The sequence below is a fragment of the Sorex araneus genome, chromosome 2, assembly GCF_027595985.1.
Source record: "Sorex araneus isolate mSorAra2 chromosome 2, mSorAra2.pri, whole genome shotgun sequence".
Classification (NCBI taxonomy): Eukaryota; Metazoa; Chordata; class Mammalia; order Eulipotyphla; family Soricidae; genus Sorex; species Sorex araneus.
The window spans coordinates 309115165-309135787 of NC_073303.1; the positions used below are offsets into that span (position 1 = coordinate 309115165).

Genomic DNA, 20623 nt, shown 5'->3' on the forward strand with positions numbered 1-20623 from the left:
GGCTCATCCTGATCCTGTGAAGACTGCAGGCCTACATTCTTAAAAAAATTAATTCCACCTCTAGATTTCACTTCAATCCTCATATGCTTCCCACTCATACCAAAATGAGTCCCTAGGCAGTCCTAAAGTATTAACAAACTTAAACACTAATACAAGCCTTAATAATACTATAATCTGCTCCACTAAGCTTGAATTAAAAAGCTTTATATAAAGCACTTGAGAATGGTCTTAAATTATATAAGCAGATAATTTAATTTTTAGAATTCTTTCAAGACAATAAAATTTGGCCCAAGAAAATCAATCTAATATGGAAAAGCAATAAAAATTTACATACCATATCCCAATCAACATTTCGGAAAAATGGATGTCCCTGAATATCAGCAAATCCTGTTTGAGGATGACAACCTAATCGTTCCTTTGGGTCCTGTGGTATTAAGAAATATTTCAGGAAGTGGGTGAATGGGTATCACTCTTTATAATAAATTATCTTTCTGATCTTTTCATGTGTATCATATGAACCTATATGTCTAAAATCAGAATGATCTGATCAGATACATCAGAATGATCTACCCTTATCCTTCTGTAAAGTACACTAGACTCAGAAGAGCATATGAAGTTTGTGACAAGCAAACTTCCTCATGGCTCTAAATCTACTTAATATTTAATTAAGGTACAGAATCACTACCCTCCTTGCAAAAGAACAATGCAAGTGAAAAGAGTTTTCATCATTTGAAATGCTTCTAGCCTTACTTTTTTGGCATGAGTTAAAGTGAGAGGCAAAATGAGTGAACCCCGAATACATTTTACCTTCAGTTTTTACTTACCTTTGTCTAGCACTATGTTAAAGCTTAGGCTTCCTATTTAATGTTTTCTCGTTTAAAGTTAACTTCAATTAGTTTTATTAAAATTTACCATTGTCTTTACTTTAGAAAGTAAATGTGCATCACCTATCTACACTTTCTCACCATTTAAAGTGAAATTTATGATTGCCCCAAGCACCTCTGGGTGTAGAATTCTACCACCCCTCTCCCCACGAGTGACTGCCGAGACAAACTGTAATACAGAAAGGTGTGCATTTGGTTTCTGCACTACCCCACTATTCCTGGCAGAGGACTTCTAAAAGCTTCTAATTTCTTTTTTTTTTTTCTTTCCTTTTTTTGCTTTTTGGGTCACACCTGGTGATGCACAGGGGTTACTCCTGGCTCTGCACTCAGGAATTACTCCTGGCAATGCTCGGGGACCATATGGGGTACTGGAAATTGAACCCGGGTCGGCCGCGTGTAAGGCAAATGCCCTACCCGCTGTGCTATCACTCTAGCCTCAAGCTTCTAATTTCTTGAGTGATGGAAGTATATTTCATCATTAACAAGTCCCTTTCAATCAATCTGATTTTACCATAAAGTGAATCATAGTGGCCTTTAGACAGCTTCTGGATGGGGCACTGGCTGCAAGAGGAATCAACCATGTTCTGAGGGCTAGAACTGCGGGGGGCGGGGTGGAAGGGGGAGTGGGGGGTATGGGGGGGCTGAGTGTGTGTGTGTGTGCGCGAGCGCGTGCATGCACGTAGCGGGGTTATGTATGCGTTGCAAGGTGCATTGGGAGGGAGGATGGGAGTTTTTACTTCACATCCAGCAGTGTTCAAGAACTACTTTTTTTGTTTGGTTTTGGGGGCTACTGCTGGTCACTCAGCCTAGGAAAGCACCTTAACTTCTGTAGTATTTCTCTGGCCCAAGGTTGGAACTTTTTATATCATTTTCATAAAGGCTAAAAGCAGAATTCAATAACCAGTGGCCAATGATTTAATCAATCAGTACACATGCAACCAATGGTCCCTCCATGAAAATCTTTACACCAGCTCGGAGAGCTGTGGGACTGTGTTGATGGAGACAGCATCCACACAGCGGGTGAAGCTCCTGTTTTATCAGGAGTCTTCTGAGCTCATTCCTGTGCCGTGCCACTCCATGTTCATCTGTATCACTTTCAGGATAAACCAGCTGATAGTAAGTCAAACATTTTTCTGAGTCTGTGAGTCTTTCTAGCAAACTAATAAACCCGACACACACTAGGGGTTGTGAGAACCCCTGACTGTAACCAAGTCAGACAGAAGTGCAAGAACCCAATACTTGCAACTGGTGTCTGACGGGCGGCTGGCAGTCTTGTAAGACTGAGCCTTGACAGATGGAACAGAGAAGGGATCACTAAGAAAATGATGGCTGGAGGAACCAGTTGGGATGGGAGACGAATGCCGAAAGTAGATAATGGAACAAACATGATGACTTCTCAGTGTCTGTGTTGCAAGCCACAATGCCCCAAAGTAGAGAGAGAGTATGGGGAATATTGTCTGCCATGAAGGCAGAGGGAGGGTGGGAAAGTGGGGGGGTATACCCGGGATATCGGTGGTGGGGAATGTGCACTGGGGGAGGGATGTGTGTTTGATTATTGTGAGAATGTAACCCAAACACGAAAGCTTGTAACTATCTCACGGTGATTCAATAAAAAACAAAACAAAACAAAACAAAAAAACTGAGCCTTGAGCCTATGGTGTCTGTGCTGACTCTGGGATGCTGATATCCAAGGAACTGAACTGTAGGACACCATTTGGAATCCAACTAGCTCAAAGACTGTTGAAGGTGTGGGAATTTTATAATAGTTCTCTAGTCTACCAACTGCAGCAAACAATGGTGTTCAGAATTTTGAAGTAAATCATTTCCTTTGAATTCTTTATTACAGGGTTTTTTGTTTTGTTTGGGGGACATACCCGGTGGGGCTAAAGGCTGACTCTTGGCTCTATGCTCAGGAAACACTCCTGGCAGGTCTGGGAGGGCCATATGGAGTGCCAGGGATGAAATCCAGCTCAGCTACTCGCAAGGCAAGTCAGTGCTCTACCTGCTGCACTCTACCTTTCAGGCTCCTTAATTACGGAGTTTTTGACATGAGAATGTAGGGGATGGTATTGTCCCAAATATTCAAGGCTTAGAGATGCTGTAATTAATAAACCAAAGAAAAATGTATTTCTGTGTTTTTGGACCACACCACAATGCTCTGAGCTTACTCCTAGCTCAGCACTCAAGGACAAATCCTGATGGTTTGGGGACAATATGGGGTGCTAAGGATCAAACTCAGGTTGGCCGAGTGCAGGGCAGCTGTCCTCGTGCACTATACTCTCTCTCTAGCCCATCAAAGAAATTTTAAGACAAAGTACAACTGAAACTATCTCCCCAAATGAAATTTTATTCCCTATAAAAACTACCACATGTAACATCCATTTGGAAGTAGGTTACACTAGCAAAGCAGAAAAGATAACTCATCTCAGGGACTAAGGCCATCAAACTACTCTTTGGTGAAGAAAAATGTCACATAATTGAAGAACTACATACTCTAGAATTGGTCTGGACCTGGACACTGTTTAAATTTCTATTACCCATTCCATTTATACAAAGACAAACCACTAAGAAATTTTACATTATAAATACCTTATTGAGAAAGCTCTTCAGGACACTGGCAGCTTTTACAGAGAGAGAACGTGGTATGCGAATTTGCTTTTCCAATATAACTAGAAAGAGAAAATTTATTGTATAAATTTATTTACAGTTGGCCTTTACTTGGCTTTAATCATTAAATGTTCATTGAGAACAAGCAAGTCTCTCTTGCAAGGGGAAAAAAAGGCCAGGTATGCAATATGGAAGCGTCTCGTTGGCTTACAGCCCCTCTCCTCTCCTTCCTCCTCAAAACTGACACAAAACTGAAGTTTTATCACTTACATGGATCCAGCTTATTCTGTGCTACCTAACTGTGGCTGATTCTTCATTTTCAGAAACAGAAATAAAAATGGCTATTTCAAGAAATGTCTACGAGGACTAATGAGCTCACCGAGATCTGGTAATGCTTAACATACAGCACTACACAGACACATTCAATTTCATTAGAGCTAAATTCTCCTCAAGCCCTTCTGCCAGTTACTTCCATCTGCAGTCCACACGAGTTTCAGTTGCTCTATGTTGTATAGGCAGCTAAGACTTTATAAAATCTTTATCAAAGGTACGGACATGAAATAGTAGATCATTAGTGTTTTAATGTATATAATTCAAATTAATAGTGAAGTTCTTTCCATATAGTCTACGACCATCTCGACTTCCCATTATACAAAGCATCTTTCCATTTCCCAAGATGAATACATTTAGCAACGCAGAATTTTATGGCAGGTATTACACTTCTTTGTGTGTTGTTGGTATTTCTTTCTGTTCTGTTTAATTATAGGGTTTCTATTTTACCTCACTTTTCAACTGTCTTATCTTCTAGATAAGATACTTTTCCACAATATTGTTCTTGAACTTATTTATGCACTCTGGCCTTGGGGCCAATGTGAAAAGGCTGACTTCTCTTGTCAGAGAACTCCTTCCTTACATCTCTTCTGAACACAGTCTCAAGGAACCTCTTTGTTACGTTCAAGATTAGAGGTTAAGTGGTAAATGAGAGTGAAGACTACTAAAAAAGGAAAGCTGTATCCACCAAACTACAGCAACCAAGCTTTCAGATGTGCGTGTCAAGGTGGCTGGCTGGGGGTGGCGGTGAGGGGCACGAGAGGGGCTGGGAACGCCAGTGACGGGAAGCCGACACTGGTGGTGGGGCTGATGCTGGAACACTGTCTAACACTATCAGTAACTTTAGTAAAATTTTTAAGAGGCAGACTATATACCCCCAACAGAAAAAAATTACAGCCTCACATATAAAATAAATATATAGTACAGATGACGCTCCTTTTCCTTACTCAAAGTAGTCACTTGCACTGTCCCCATTTGTTGTGAAATAATTGGTTATTTACAAAAAATCTCCATAAAGCAAGTTACCTTGGAAAAGATAATCTTCCGTGTTTTGATCCGGATTATCAGAACTCCCAACGATATCAAATGGAGACCTTCCTGCCATCATCTCAAACATCAGCACTCCGAGGGCCCACCAGTCCACACTGAAACCTTCAGGAAAGAAATTTTAAAGCAATAAATTATTCACTCTGCACTCCTGAAAAATGAAACATGAACAGTGAAAAAGTCAAGTCTAACTGCACTCCAGGCATTAAAGTGGCACTGAGGACTACAGAGCTACTGATCAATGACGGAGGCAGCTGAGAAGCCACAACAACAACAAAAAACTGACTAGAAATTGAAAACTAAGTTTCTTTTCCCTAAACATGCCTATAACTTTAAACTGGTGTCCCCTATCTAATTTTGGGTTTTTTGGTTGGTTTTTTTTTTTTTGCTTTTTGGGTCAGACCTGGCGATGCATAGGGGTTACTCCTGGCTTTGTACTTAGGAATTACTCCTGGCAGTGCTCGGGGGACCATATGGGATGCTGGGAACCGTACCTGGGTTGGCCATGTGCAAGGCAAACGCTCTCCCTGCTGTGCTATCGCTCCAGTCCCTAATATTTTGTTTTTATGATATACTTAAGTTGGATCTGAGGACTACCTTTCCTTGGTCTTGATTCTGATCTTCAATCAGTTGATTAAAAATCCTTGAAAGGCCTAGGAATCACACCGTGCGCAGCGGTCACAGGTGCTATCATTAATCTTCCTCTACAGCTGGAGTCAAATACTGTTCTACAGAGCACCTCTGATTCCTGAATGGCCGTCTATTTTCCTGCCCTAATTCAGATTTGGGGGGTGGGGGGGTAGGGGGTGGAGGGGCAGTGGATAATCCAAAAGAATCGGAAGATTTATCTAGCGGATTATCATTCTGGAGTCAGATCACTAAGCTTCATTTTTTTGTTTCTGAAGTGCTGAGAGGACAACTCCCTGATCAGTGCTCAGGGCTTGTTCCTATAAGAGTCCAGAGAACCGTATGTTGGCAAGGGTAGAACCTGGGCTGCCCACATGCAAGCACATGCGCCTGCCCACTGAACTGTATCCCAGTCCCCGACTGCTAAACTTAAATCTCTACATTCCCACTTTCTAGTTATATGACTCCAAGCGAAGTTATTTAAACTTTCTGTACCTCAGTTTCTTCATCTGTAAGGTGGAAATCAACCATGTTTATTTACTAACCATAGGACTAGTACAAAATGAACGAAGTACATATAAACTGCCTAAAATGTAAACTGGCATCCACTAGGGTTTGCCATTCATGCTATTCAGACAGCAACATCAAACCCCAAACAAGCTGCAGCCCAAACACTTCCAAGGTCACACAGGCAGTATTTCAGAGTTTAGGGTGTTCATGTGGGTTTTAAGAGGACTAAGAAAGCTTATGGATGAATTTGAGCACTGAAATGCCAGAGCATACCATAATGTAATTGGTTTCATGTTTAAACAACCTTCTAGCCACAGTTAAAATATCACCAATTTATTCATTACCATAGTCTTCTCCTCTTAAAATTTCAGGAGCAATGTAATTGGGAGTACCACAGAAAGTGCTGGTCGTATCTCCTGGCCGCAATCCTTCCTTTTATTAAATAGAAAAGAAAAAAGAAGTAATATCCTAAACTCTTTAAATTTACTCTTATTTCTTCTATCATATAAGCTTAGCCCCTGCAGATAATATAGTCAATCAACACATCAGTAGTACAACTACCTTTACTATTAAGACTGGGGATTTCACTAGCTGATATAATCTATCATCAATGGAGGTCAGTTTAGTCAGTTACAATAAAATTTACACTCAAAACTATTTTCAAGAAAAAATTTAATGGGAAAAATTTAAATCACAGCAAATTATTTAAATGAAAGAAATCATATTTCATGAAGAGAAGCACTTTAACTTCCATCTCCTAACATAACAACTGCTGGCACAATGATGTGTCACTTTTGGCTGCGCATTTTTTAAGTCATGTAATGTATTAGCTACAGAAGATAAATATATTAAAACAAACACAATAACATGCATAAAGAAACTACATAATAATAAATGGCAAGATTTTCATATATAAGCGTATTTGTATAAGCATAATCAAAACATAAGGAATAAGAAGGACGAAAGGAGGGCTGGAGTGATAGCACAGCGGGTAGGGCGTTTGCCTTGCAAGCGGCCAACCCGGGTTCGATTCCCAGCGTCCCATATGGTCCCCTGAGCACTGCCAGGGGTGATTCCTGAGTGCAGAGCCAGGAGTAACCCCTGTGCATCGCCAGGTATGACCTTCCCCCCCCCAAAAAAAAAGGACGAAAGGATTAATTTCACATTTCCCGCTATGAACTGTGGTGCCAAACTTCCTATGCCGAAGCCCTAATGTTGAAGCTTGGGGTGAGGGGCGGGAGGGAGAAACAGGAAGGAGGCTCGAGGGCTGAGGCAGGCCTCTTCACATGGAATTTGTGTTCTTCGAGCTAGTTCTCTCTTCTGTGCCGAGGGTGTAAGGAGAAAACACCCATCTGCAAATCACGAAGTGACTTCAACAGAAACTATCTACCAGCACTTTGATTTTGAACTTCCCAGCTTCCAAAAGTATCAAACATGCTTTTGTTCTGCTAATTTTTGGGCAAAATAAAATTAAACAATATTAAAAGCTATCTTTTTGGTCATTTTGACTCACTATATAAAAAAATAGTTTGTGGTATCTTGCATCAGCCTGAACTGACAATACAATCCCCAATCGGGCTAAGGTATTTGAACACTTCTACATTAAAAAAATATATATATATATACACATATACACAGACAGGTCATATAGACCAAATCAAAACAAGCCCACCAAACTTGCATGCAGATTTAAAAAAAAACCTTGTTTAACCACAGAGACTAGCACACATCCAAAAGAACAAAAGCAACCGCTGTTGGAGAGGATGTGGGGAGAAAGGGACCCTTCTACACTGCTGGTGGGAATGCCGGCTAGTTCAACCCTTTTGGAAAACAGTATGGACGATTCTCAAAAAACTAGAGGTTGAGCTCCCATTTGACCCGGCAATACCACTGCTGGGAATATATCCCAGAAAAGCCAAAAAGTATAGTCGAAGTGACATATGCACTTATATGTTCACCGCAGCACTGTTTACAATAGCCAGAATCTGGAAAAAACCCGAGTGCCCTAGAACAGATGACTGGTTGAAGAAACTCTGGTACATCTATACAATGGAATACTATGCAGCTGTTAGAAAAAATGAGGTCATGACGTTTGCATATAAGTGGATCAACATGGAAAGTATCATGCTAAGTGAAATGAGTCAGAAAGACAGAGACAGACATAGAAAGATTGCACTCATCTGTGGAATATAGAATAATAGACTATAAGACTAACACCCAAGAATAGTAGAAATAAGTACCAGGAGATTGTTTCCATGGCTTGGAGGCTGGTCTCTCATTCTGGGTAACTCAGGGAAGGGACCACCAAGTAAAATGTGGTTGGAGGTCATGTGGGGGAAGGGTGAGGCGGGCGGAATACAGACTAGAGACTGAACACAATGACCACTCAACACCTTTATTGCAAACCACAACACCTAATCAGAGAGAGAGAACAAAAGGGAATTCCCTGCCATAGTGGCAGGGTGGGGTGGGGGGAGACGGGACTGGGGAGGGTGGGAGGGATGTTGGGTTTACGGGTGGTGGAGAATGGGCACTGGTGAAGGGATGGGTTATCGAACTTTGTATGGGGGAAGCATGAGCACAAAGATGTATGGATCTGTAACTGTACCCTCACGATGACTCTAATTAAAAATAAACTAATAAAAAAAAATAAAAAAACCTTGTTTAAAAAAATCAATTATACATATACATATATATATACCCAAAATGTATGTCCATACATACATACATATGTGCAGAAAAGAGGAAAAAGTGAATGACAAAGACTTCTTTTATTAAAAACAGAGATAATGTAATTTTTCATTTGTAATCTTTTTAAAGTACATGTGGTGGACTCAACAATAAATCTCTCGGAAGAGAGCACAGAATGATATGCCAAAGAGATGCCTCCAGCCCCTGTGCCAGGTTGCTTCATTCGGAGCAGCCCAGAGTGGAGCAGGTGAGTTCCCCTGCCCACCCCAACAGTCAAAAGCTCCAGAACTCAACCAGAATATTGACAGTAGGAATTTAGTTGAGAACTCCCACACAGCCATCATTCATATTTGTGACACCTTTTTGATCACTGTCATTTTTCACCCCAAAAAAATTTTTTTATAATGTACTAAATTCCTACTGTTAATGTTAATGATACAAAACTTGCAAACTAGAAAAACTTGAGAAAATAAAAATGGGGAATAATAAACGTGCTTTTTGCATAAAGCAAAAGTTGAGGTGATAACTTTCTTTTCTTACATATGAAGTGATAATCGGATTCAATTGTCAATATTTGTCACATATCTTACTAAATGTCTACATTTAGTAACTTCAGCTTCGGGAGACCCTTTATTCAAATGAATAAAGGAGAAAAAAGAATCACAGGATCACAGGGCTGTTACTTATGAGTGTGAAGACAATTTTGTCTGAGATACACTCACCAGGAGAAAAGATTCCCATACATCTGGTTTGGGGAACATACCCAAGTCCAAAAGTCCCTCCCTGCACTGCTTGGACGCCAGCCCCTGATGTGCCCTGGGAACCAGAGCCACTCCCCAGCCCTCACCACACATTTTATTAAAGAAAATAAAGTGGTTTTTACATGGGATACTGCTGCAATATAAACTAAGAAATAAATAAGACAAAGAATAATTACAATTCTTTAATCTATTGTACTTTTTGTCAAATTTTGAATTTATGTTATAAATAATGTCAGGCTTCTTAGGAAAATTTAAAACGCACTACTTAGTAGTTACTATTAAACGGTAAAACCTGGAAGGTACGTGCAAGTAGATACTCCAAAGTACTGGGACTGTCAACAAAATTCCAATTTTTTTTTAATGGTTTCACAACTTTTAAAACAAAAAGTATACCATGTTACCTAAACTGTAACAATAACTCTTTGTTGTTGTTTTGTTTTGGGGCTGCATCTGGCAATGCTCAGGGTTACTCCTGGCTTTGCATTCAGGAATCACTCATGTCAGTGCTGAGAGAACCATATGAGATGCAGGAATCAAACTCAGGTCAGCTATGTGCAAGCCAAGTGCCCTACCCGCTGTACTACTGCCTGGTCCCTATAACAGCATATTGTTTTAAAAGACAAGGAAGATTACAGACAAGAGAAATTAAGTATTAAAACACATACAATAGGGAATTTTGTGAATGGCATAGTATATATAAGAAATAGTATATCTGTCTTTATGCTAGAATTCTACAAAGTATCCCATACAAGGTAGCAAACATTTTCCCATCTTCTACGTAAAATTATTATTATTATTTCTTTTTTTGCTTTTTGGGTCACACCCAGTGATGCACAGAGGTTACCTCACTCTGCACTCAGGAATCACCCCTGGTGGTGCTCAGGGGACCATATGTGATGTTGGGAATCGAACCCGGGTTGGCTGTGTGGAAGGCAAACGCCCTACCCGCTGTGCTATTGCTCCAGCCCCTTGTAAAATTATTTTTAACAAAACAGGTCATGAATTTAAAAAATTCTTACTCCTAATAGTTCGTTTTATTTTAGCAAGATAACACCAAAATATTTACTACATAAAACATTTGTAGCTAATATATGACAACGAAAATCAATTTTACAGACACTCAAAAGAATGTGCACAAAACAAATTAGTAATGGATAACAGTATTGCATGTAGTTGCAATGAAAGCATTTAGGAGAAAATAACATATCCCTATACCCCTGCAAATTTCTGAAAATGATCTATTGTTCCAATTTAAATTTAACATAACCTAATTAAAAATTTTAAATATGTATACGTATTACTTAATGGGAGCACTGAGAGAAGGTTTTGTGATTATGCCATCCTTATTTTCTTAAGTTCTTTGAGTAGCCAGAAACTTCCCTTACCTTACACATGCCATAGTCAGTGAGTTTAATGTGTCCTTCAGAGTCCAGCAATACATTGTCCAATTTTAAGTCTCTATAAATTATCCCTCGTTCATGGAGGTAATTTAATGCCAGACTGATTTCTGCAGAGTAAAATCTAAAATAAAATAAAAATAATCATTTGGTTCCAATTTTTAAGTTGTGGTGAGTTTTATTTCCTTATACCATGCACAAAAGTCAACTCAAAATGGATTAAAGATCTGGGTGTCAGGCTCGAGAGCATGACGCCCCTGGAAGGAGACACAGGGAGAGAGCTGGACTGTCGAATTCGGAGGAATCGTCAACCATCTGATTCCACCAGCAAGGAAAACAAAAGCAAAAGTAAATGAAAGAAATTCTATCAAACCAAAAAAGCTTCTGCACAAGAAAGAATCACAACAAAAAAAGACACAGGGGAAAGTATATGCACATCAAAAATCTGACAAAGGGTTTTTGAAAAAAAAAGTCTTGTCTTAAAACTATGTAAAAGACTCACAAAACTCAACAACAAAATACAAGCCCATCAAAAATTGAGGAGAAGAGCTGAACAGACACTTTACCAAAGACAAACAGATGGCCAATGAGCCTGAAAAAAAATGCTCATTATCACTGATCATCAGGGAAATGCAATTCCAAAGGATAATGAGATATCATCTAACACCTGTGAGAATGGCCTTTATTAAAAATGCCAAAAATAACAATTGTTGGCCTGGGTGTGAAGAAAAAAACTCATTCATGGTTGATAAAATGTAAGTTGGTCCAATCTTTCTGGAAAGCAATATGGAGATTTCTCAAAAACAGAACTATCACATGACCCAGCAATTCCACTCCTAGAGATCTATGTAAAGAATACAAAAAACACTAATATATATATATATATGCATATATATATATATACATATATATACACATACATACACACACACACACAACTATGTTCATTACAGGGCTATTTGACAGAGCCAAGATGACGGACACAGCTAGGAGTTAGCAACAGATGTGTAGCTGGAGAAGATGCAGTGTGCTCTTCATCAGCACAGATGAAACCTTGTCTTTCTGACAGGATCACGCTAAGCACAGTAAGTTGGAAGGGAAAAAGTAAGTCCTATGTGACATATAAAGAAACATAGCAAGGGAAAGATAACGTCTAATGAAAACAAACCCTTAAATTCTGAGCACAAGGTTGGAGAAAGATAAGGTGTTTGTCTTGCCCTTGGTCAATCCCAGTTTGATCCTCCACGATGCGTAAGGACCCCACACACGGCCAGGAGGGAGCCCTGAGCACTGCCAGGTGCGGCCCAAATCCTTGTCACCCCCCCAGTCCACTACGCCCACATAATACTGTACCTCAAAACCATATCAATCAACTTAATCTCAATAATTTATTTTTTAAGTATGCTGAGTTTGAAGGACTCTAATCTTTAGACAAAACCATCAAAATGACCCATTTTTTTCCTTCTGTTTTAAGAAACTGATACTAAAAAAGTGAGGTACCTGTTTTAAAAGACAAGAGCCTAAACCAGAATTTTAATGTTTCTGTCTAAAATAAACCCACACTTTCATAATGTTAATTTGGAAGTCTAGACATTATTAATCCAGGTCCCGGGATGGCTTCAAGGCAGTCCAGAGAACTGGAGGGGAAGCAGTCTGTGAATGTGGAATGCAGTTTTCACGTCCTTTCAGCTCCTATCACTGCTGCAAAGGCCCAGTGACCCTCAGGTGACTAGAACCACCAAGCCTTTGAATACAAAGAAAACTCAAGCCTTAGAATCCCTATCAAAAACTTCAAAAGGGATTAAAAACAAAACTATTCTACAACATAATAAATTAATATTAAAGAACTTTTAAGGGGCTGGAGCGATAGCACAGCGGGTAGGGCGTTTGCCTTGCACGCGGCCGACCCGGGTTCGATCCCCGGCATCCCATGTGGTCCCCCAAGCACCGCCGGGGGTAGTTCCTGAGTGCAGGGCCAGGAGTGGCCCCTAAGCATCGCTGGGTGTGACCCAAAAAGCAAAAAAAAAAAAAAAGAACTTTTAAAACTTCCGTAAATTCATTGGTAGTAACCAAAATTCTAGGTCTAAAAAACAAACAAAAACAGAAAAACCATCTTGATTGGCTTATGAGTTTTTCCCCCAAAGTTACACAGTGCCACCTTTTAGCAATTGAATTAATTTGAACACTTACTCTATACTTTAGGTCCTACAGAAATAAAGGCAATATAAAACCAGAATCAGTACTTTCACACAATGAAAACTAGACAAATAATCATTGAACTACAAGATTTGTAGCAATAATTTATATCATAAAGTCCCTAACCTTGGTTCCCCATTTATATGCAAATTCATGAAAATCCTTACAGCATTATTTGTATAAAGCACAAGGTAAGAATTATCACCAATTTTGAGTAAAAATCAAAACAAAACAGATACTGATGGATGAAACTTCGAATCTACTTCCCCAACACCAAACTCCCAATATATGTATGATTTATAACCTTGTGTAACAATTTCAAATAAAGGATAAAAAACCTAAGAATAAATGTTTCTTCTAGTCTTGACAATTATGGGATAGAGGGGGGAGGAAGTCAAGGACAAGGTAGTTCAAGAACCAGAAAGGAACAGTCAGATTACCAAATAGTTTAGGAGAAATTATACTATTCCTCTCGTGTGCGTGTACATACACATGTGTATATGAATAATAATCTTCAATAAAATAGAAGATCTAATAACCTTATGTCAAATAGAGATTACCACAAACATAACAAGATGTCAATAAATATGTGTAAATTTTTCAATCATTTCAGAAGTTGATGCCTAACAGTCAAAAATACCTAACAAGTTCCATTTAGTATACTTTCCCTTTAATATTGTTTATACTTTTCAATTGCTTCTAATTATATTAACACAACAACAAAAATGCAAAAACCTTGCCTGGCATGTTCTTCTGGAAGTTTTCTTTGTCGCTGCATATGAAACATTAGGTCTCCTCCATTTACATACTCTATCACAAAGAACAATCTAAAACATAAGAGATAATACATGAAACAAAGATCTATAATAAGGTGTTATAAGGACAGGGGAGGTAGCTCAGTGGTTAAGCATGTGCTTTACACATCTGAGGCTTTGAGTTCAATACCTGACACCAACCAATAAGATAACAATAAAATAGGTAGCAAACTTTGCATTTTTAACACTATAGATATAAGGCAGTCACAACAAAGGGAACATTCTATATTCTATCTCTAATATTCCTCTCACCAGCAATTAAGGAATTTAGTGGGAACAAAGGAAGTAAAGTAAAAATTATTAAATCACAGATGGTGAAAGAAAGTAAAGCAGGATCCAGGACATGGCTCAGAAGGCTGGAGCACATCCTTTAAATGAAACGTGGAGAGGAGACGTGGCTTTGGATACCTGCCAGTCCATGGTCCCCAGAGTGCTACTGCTCACTCCCTCCCTCAATTTTAGTATTTGCAAGGTCAGGCATTTTCAACTGCCACTTACAATAAAGGTCTGATTTGCCTCCAACGCCCCAAACTCTAAAAAACTTTTAAACCCTAAAATTAAGATCTTGGCGATATTTAAAAGGTTGACTCTGCTGCATAATTACCTGGTCTTCTTTAAACCTAAAAAGCAGATAATTTTCTAATAACGATCCAGTGCCAAACAGGTATCACTAGTTGATAATATGAACAATAGGAAATTATACACACAGCCCTGTTGAGACTGCATGATTTCCACTTCAGGAATTACAGCAGAAGGAAAGGTTTTTATTGTGCAATATATCAAAATGGAGAAAGATAGGGGGCCGGAGAGATCATTCAGTGGGTAGGGTGCTTGTTTTGCACACAACCTAACCTGAGTTCGATCTCTGGCATCCCATCTGGTCCCCTGAGCACCACCAGGTGTGATTTCTGAGTGCAGAGGCAGGAGTAACTCCTGAGTATTGCCAGGTGTGCCCCAAAACAAAACAAATCCAAACATGTATACAGTATGGCGGACATTCCATTATCTTTTAATCTTACCTGCTTTCTGTTTGAAAGCAAGAATGCAGTCCAACAAGAAAAGGATGATTTGATGCCTGTTCAAAAACATGCTTTTCTGTCTGTACCCAGTCAATATCCTATTTTAAAACAAGAAAAAAAAAACAACTTGTCAAACTGAAATATCAAAACTAATAATACATTTCTTAGCAATTCATAATCACAAATACAACTGTTAACTATGTAGGCTACACGTTAAGGCATTGCTCATTGCAAAATGAATTCAAATACAACCCAGAGACCATTTTGTGCTTTCTGCAAGTCTCCAAGTAACCACTATCCAAACACCAGATTAGTTTTGCCCTTGTATCAAAAACAAAAAGAAAAACACCACTGTAAATTTCCTAATATTATGAAATGGCCTAAAAAAAAACTTTTACAAAGCTCTTGTACATTTTCCCTAATAAAAGCACTAGTACAGAACTTTCTCTGTTAACACTAAGTTTAAGTTTGTTTAATAGCTTAGAAGTAATGCAAACATCACTGTGCTTACCTCATCATCATTGACAAGCTCTTTCTTCACAACTTTCATTGCATAGATACGATCTGTTTTTTTCAATCGCACCAGCAGTACTTTGGCATAACTTCCTCTTCCTATGACCCGAAGCAAATCAAAATCCTGAAGACCTAAACTGGACGAAGCTTTGCCACTTTCCCTTGTGTTCATAGCCTATTGAGAACATTTGTCACAAGAGTTATACCTGACATTATTTTTGATAATACACTAATTCTTAACAGTTGCATCTAAATGATTTTTAAAGCATTTTCAGATTTAAGTTATCCATTATTTTCTTGTATTTTGTTATATTTACAGATACATTAAATATGTTCCTTACATCTCTAAACCATGTAATGAAAAAGAATGACTAGAGATAAAATAGGAGTTAAGATATCTGCCTCCCATGTGCCCAGCTGCAGCTGGGTCCCTGTGGAGCAATGCTGGTGTTCTACCGCTCTGTGCCTGGTTATCTCTGTTTTTGAAGAACTCAGTTTAGTATTTTCTTTTCTGTTTTGAAGCCACAACCAGCTGTGCTCAGGAAGTCTCCTTACAGTATTCAGGGGACCACATGTGGTGCCAGGGGTCTGAACCAGGCTCAGCCACATATAAGGTTAGCACCGTCTGTCCTGTACTATCTCACTGGCCCCGTTTTCGACATCTTAAAGGTAAAAAGTATGAGTGTTTGGTAAATAACCAAACCAAAAAAATACTAATAAAGTCAATAAGAAATTCAAAAAAGCAACTCTAAAATCAAGAACTTCAAGGACAAATGGAAGGAAATTTATGGTGCTAAAACAGAATTCATTATTTGAAATTTCCTCCTCTGAATGACACATTTAGCCTCTGCACAAAATACAGAAGATCTGGCTACTAAAAAGATTATAAATGTTCACTTTAGCAACATAAAATATACAAATTTTTATGCTTGAAATATCAATCATAATAAAGAGTTGAACTGAGACATAAACCTGAGAACTCTGTAACTTTCCACATGGTTATAAAATTAAAAAAAAATTAAAAAAAAAAAGATAAAAAAAAAAATAAAGAGTTGAATTTTTTAAAATAAAGGTAACTAAGATTAAAGCAAGTATCAAACTTTGGAGAGAAAAAGGAAAGGGCCATGGTTGTGTGATCTAAAACTATCATGGCCAGAAATATAAAAGGATGAAAACTGAAAAATAAGTATAAGTAGTATGAATATACTAGAAATGATCTAGTTTCTCAGTCATAGTGACAGTGGCAGTACAAAGCAAGATAAATATATTTCATTACAAACTTAGAAAACCCTGGTATCATTTTAAATACTTTAAATTAAAATGTTATTTTGCTTGAAGAACCAATAAAATGTTTACTAGAATAAAATAGTGATAGTTAAGATGCTTATTATTGGGGCTGGAGTGATAGCACAGCGGGTAGGGCGTTTGCCTTGCACGCGGCCGACCCGGGTTCGATTCCCAGCATCCCATATGGTCCCCTGAGCACCGCCAGGGGTGATTCCTGAGTGCATGAGCCAGGAGTGACCCCTGTGCATCGCCGGGTGTGACCCAAAAAGAAAAAAAAAAAAAAAAAAAGATGCTTATTATTTACTTTAAATGAGTCCACAAACTACTACAAGTGATACTTCCAAATTTTCTGTGTGTATTACAATACATTATAATTCTTATATTATGCTACCTGAAAATGAAAATAAGTATTAATGTAATTGTAAATCATGATATGAAAATAAAATTAAATTAAAAAAATATTAAAGTAAGTTATTCCAGCAGAATTAGTTCTTACTTTAAAACGTACTAGATTAAGAGCCGGAGAGATAGTGCAGTGGATAGGGCATTTGCCTTGCACAAAGCCAACCTGGGTTCAATCCCCGGCATCCCAGGCACCAGCGGTCCCCCAAGTACCACCAGGAGTAATTCCTGAGTGCAGAACCAGGAGTAACCCCTGAGCCTTGCTGGGTGTGACCCAAAAAGCAAAAAACAAACAAAAATAAGAAACACTTATTCGATTAAATTTTTAAAAATTCTAAAATAATTTAACTCTATAGTTTAGAAATACAATTTAAAATCTTGTTTCAAATCTAAACAAGTCAACTTGATATTCCAAAGTTGTTAAGCCTTATCAAAAAACTTAGTAACAGGAGTCAGAGAGATAAGACTGCAGGGAAGGTTGTCTGACTGGCAAGCAGCCATCCAGGTTTGATCCCCAGAGGCACATACAAATCCATGGTACAGACCCCCAAAGTTATCCCTGAGCACAGAGCCAGGAGTCAGCCCTAAGTACAACTGGATATGGCCACAAAACAAACAAAACTGATGACAAAATGTATAATGTGACAAATTATCTTACCTCCTTTTCTTCGCCAACTTGGTCCAAACTCTCATGACTTGATGGATTATAAGGAATTACTAAAATCCCAATTTCAAACAAAAGGGAGAAAACATAGCATCCATTAACTGAATCTGACAGTTTTCTTGTTATGATTTTTAGTTTTATTTCTGAATAGGCTTCCATTCAAAACTGAGTATCTGTCCTACTAGTAATAAATTGCACATAAATGTGAGTTAAATTCTAATCTTTAATGAGACACAGAACAAGCACCAATAGTACCTGTTATTTTAACATTTTTGCCATTCTGAAAACATTTTTCTTTACAATTTCACCAAACAATTCTTTCTGTAAAGGCCTCTATAAACTCTAGTTATTTAATGGCATGACTGAGGCATAACAATAGAGGGTCTCTGGTTTTCTTGACTCACTTCCTTCACATTTAAAATATTACTGCCAGTATATTGCACAGACCAAGTCAAGAACTTGGTAGGGGTAGGACCTTGCACACTGTCAGCTAAGGTTCGAACTCCAGCTCCTCATATGTCCCTGAGCCCACCAGGACTGATTGTCAGATGTGGCCCCAAAACCAAAAAGAAGATGACTCTAGTCTTCCTGTCCTTGAAGTTATTCGGGGGTAGAGCTTAGGAGAGGGAAACAGCTTACATTTCTAGCCAGTTTCTTGCACAAACAAGAGACTAAGAGATCATGAACAAGGGCATTCTGCTCTGCCAGAAAAACTCCATTGTCTTCCTTTTCATGACTAAGCCCACATCACACTGCTTTACTCTATTTATTTGCTTTCCAATTTTTTTCAGATATATATTTAAGATTTTGCATCTATTAGACATGACTTTTTTCTAAACTGAATATCTTTTACACAATTTCTTTTACATAATGTTGAGAAAGAGCTCTGAATAAAAATATACTCAACACACTAATTTAATAAATTAAAAAAATAAAAATATATTCAATATGGCTCACAAATTAATATGCGTTCATTGTTGTGGAAAAACTGGGTTTGCTGAATTTTAAGGGATCTCAAAGGAAATTTATTTGAATTAAAAAAAACAGTCATTTGTTGTAGTTTGCAGGTATTTTCCCACTACAAAATTTATATCTTAAATACTTGGACTGATTTTACCAATGCAAAGTAAGTTGAATCATTTATTTATTTTTGCTTTTTGGTCACACCCAGCGATGCTCAGGGGCTGCTCCTGGCTCTGCACTCAGGAATCATTCCTGGTGGTGCTCAGGGGACCATATGGGATACCTGGGATCGAACCCAGGTTGGCTGTGTCAGGTTGGCCGTCAGGACAGTTCCCGCTGCACTATCGCTCCAGCCCCTAATTTTTATCTGAAAAGAAGGTATATGCTTTCGAATTTGGATGAAAGAAGTCTTCCAATAGTCTTTCAACAGTCTGTTCATAAAGAGTGGCTCACACCAGCATTGTTCTTACCTGTCTGTGCATGATCAGAATGCATAGATGACTGATCCATTGGCATCATTGGTTCCTACAAACATTTCCAAAGATACGGTAACTTAGTCTTTTAAATCCCAATACCTCTAAAATCCAGAAACAACACTACTTCACACACAGCATATTAGAATTTATATTAAAACAAACATAAAGTTAGATTATATTACCATATTTGGTATTCTATATTAAATCTATTATGAAATCAAACAGTATTCCTGTGATGAAATAAGATTAGTCACATTTGCAGATAACTGACGAAATATAAAAGCAATTTCAGACTATCAATTAGAAATGAAATTAAACTCCCACATACTCTGATTCATAATTTCTCTATACAACCTATTCTTCCTCTGAGCTCAATATACTCTAAGTCATTGGCAAAAGGGGTCTCTCTGATATGAGTTATTTTTACTGAGCTCCAGAACATACTTCATATAAATCTCTTTAAAATAATGTGTTCAGTCCTGGGGTCTTTTTATTTTTCTGAAGCTTCTAAAAGGTACCAGCAACCCAAAAAGTGAAAAGAAATGCCTCCTTGAAAACTGACTCAAGCAACTAAATTGCCAATAACTTTAGGAGCAATGAAAACTCAAAAATGAGTTACTAACTCATTCATTTTGGAACCAAGTTTAACGAATACTAGTAGAAAAGGTAAACTTAAAAAGGAACATGAGCGGTTGGGCGTTTGCCTTTCTCGCAGCCGCCTCATGTTCGATTCCTCCACCCCTCTTGGAGAGCCCGGCAAGTTACCAAGAGTATCGAGCCCTCTCGGCAGAGCCTGGCAAGCTACCCGTGCGTATTGGATATGCCAAAAACATAACAATCAGTCTCTCAATGAGAGACGTTACTGGTGCCCACTTGAACAAATCGATGAGCAATGGGATGACAGTGACAGTAACTGTCTGTAAAATGATATCATGGATTTTTCAATGAATTTTAGCAACCATGTTAACCTATCAATAACTACTGATCCTCTTCCTACATTTATGAACGCATTATAAATGGTTCTATCACACACCAAAGAATACACAAGAAAATCAACAGTTGCCTAAAAACATGTTTCCAGTTTTCTGTGTTTTCATTCGGATTGGATTTTCACCTGACTAATTAAAAACCCCTCCCTAAAATAACTCAACAATTCAATTACCAAAAACTCACCAGTAATGTCAAAGAAGATACTATAAATAAGATATTGCTAAAATTGACATCATGGGGGCTGGAGCGATAGCACAGCGGGTAGGGTGTTTGCCTTGCACGCGGCCCACCCGGGTTCGATTCTCAGCATCCCATATGGTCCCCTGAGCACTGCCAGGAGTAATTCCTGAGTGCAGAGCCAGGAATAATCCATGTGCATTGCCAAGTGTGACCCAAAAAGAAAAAAAGAAAAAAAAAAAGACAATCATTCTAAATTTAGAATGA

At 38.4% G+C, this 20623-nt stretch overlaps 1 protein-coding gene across 2 annotated transcripts in view; it reads right to left on the reverse strand.

The window, feature by feature from the left end:
* Window positions 1–20623, reverse strand: part of PRKCI (protein kinase C iota) — a 94612-nt gene that overhangs the window by 5846 nt on the left and 68143 nt on the right. For both annotated transcript variants that reach the window (XM_055127751.1, XM_055127752.1), the window contains 10 exons: window positions 19184–19238; window positions 17745–17803; window positions 15396–15572; window positions 14885–14982; window positions 13791–13877; window positions 10843–10978; window positions 6350–6437; window positions 4848–4973; window positions 3474–3553; window positions 335–424 (listed from right to left, as the gene is read on the reverse strand). In XM_055127751.1, the coding sequence (XP_054983726.1) occupies window positions 335–424; window positions 3474–3553; window positions 4848–4973; window positions 6350–6437; window positions 10843–10978; window positions 13791–13877; window positions 14885–14982; window positions 15396–15572; window positions 17745–17803; window positions 19184–19238 (996 nt within the window). The remainder of the gene's footprint in view (window positions 1–334; window positions 425–3473; window positions 3554–4847; window positions 4974–6349; window positions 6438–10842; window positions 10979–13790; window positions 13878–14884; window positions 14983–15395; window positions 15573–17744; window positions 17804–19183; window positions 19239–20623) is intronic.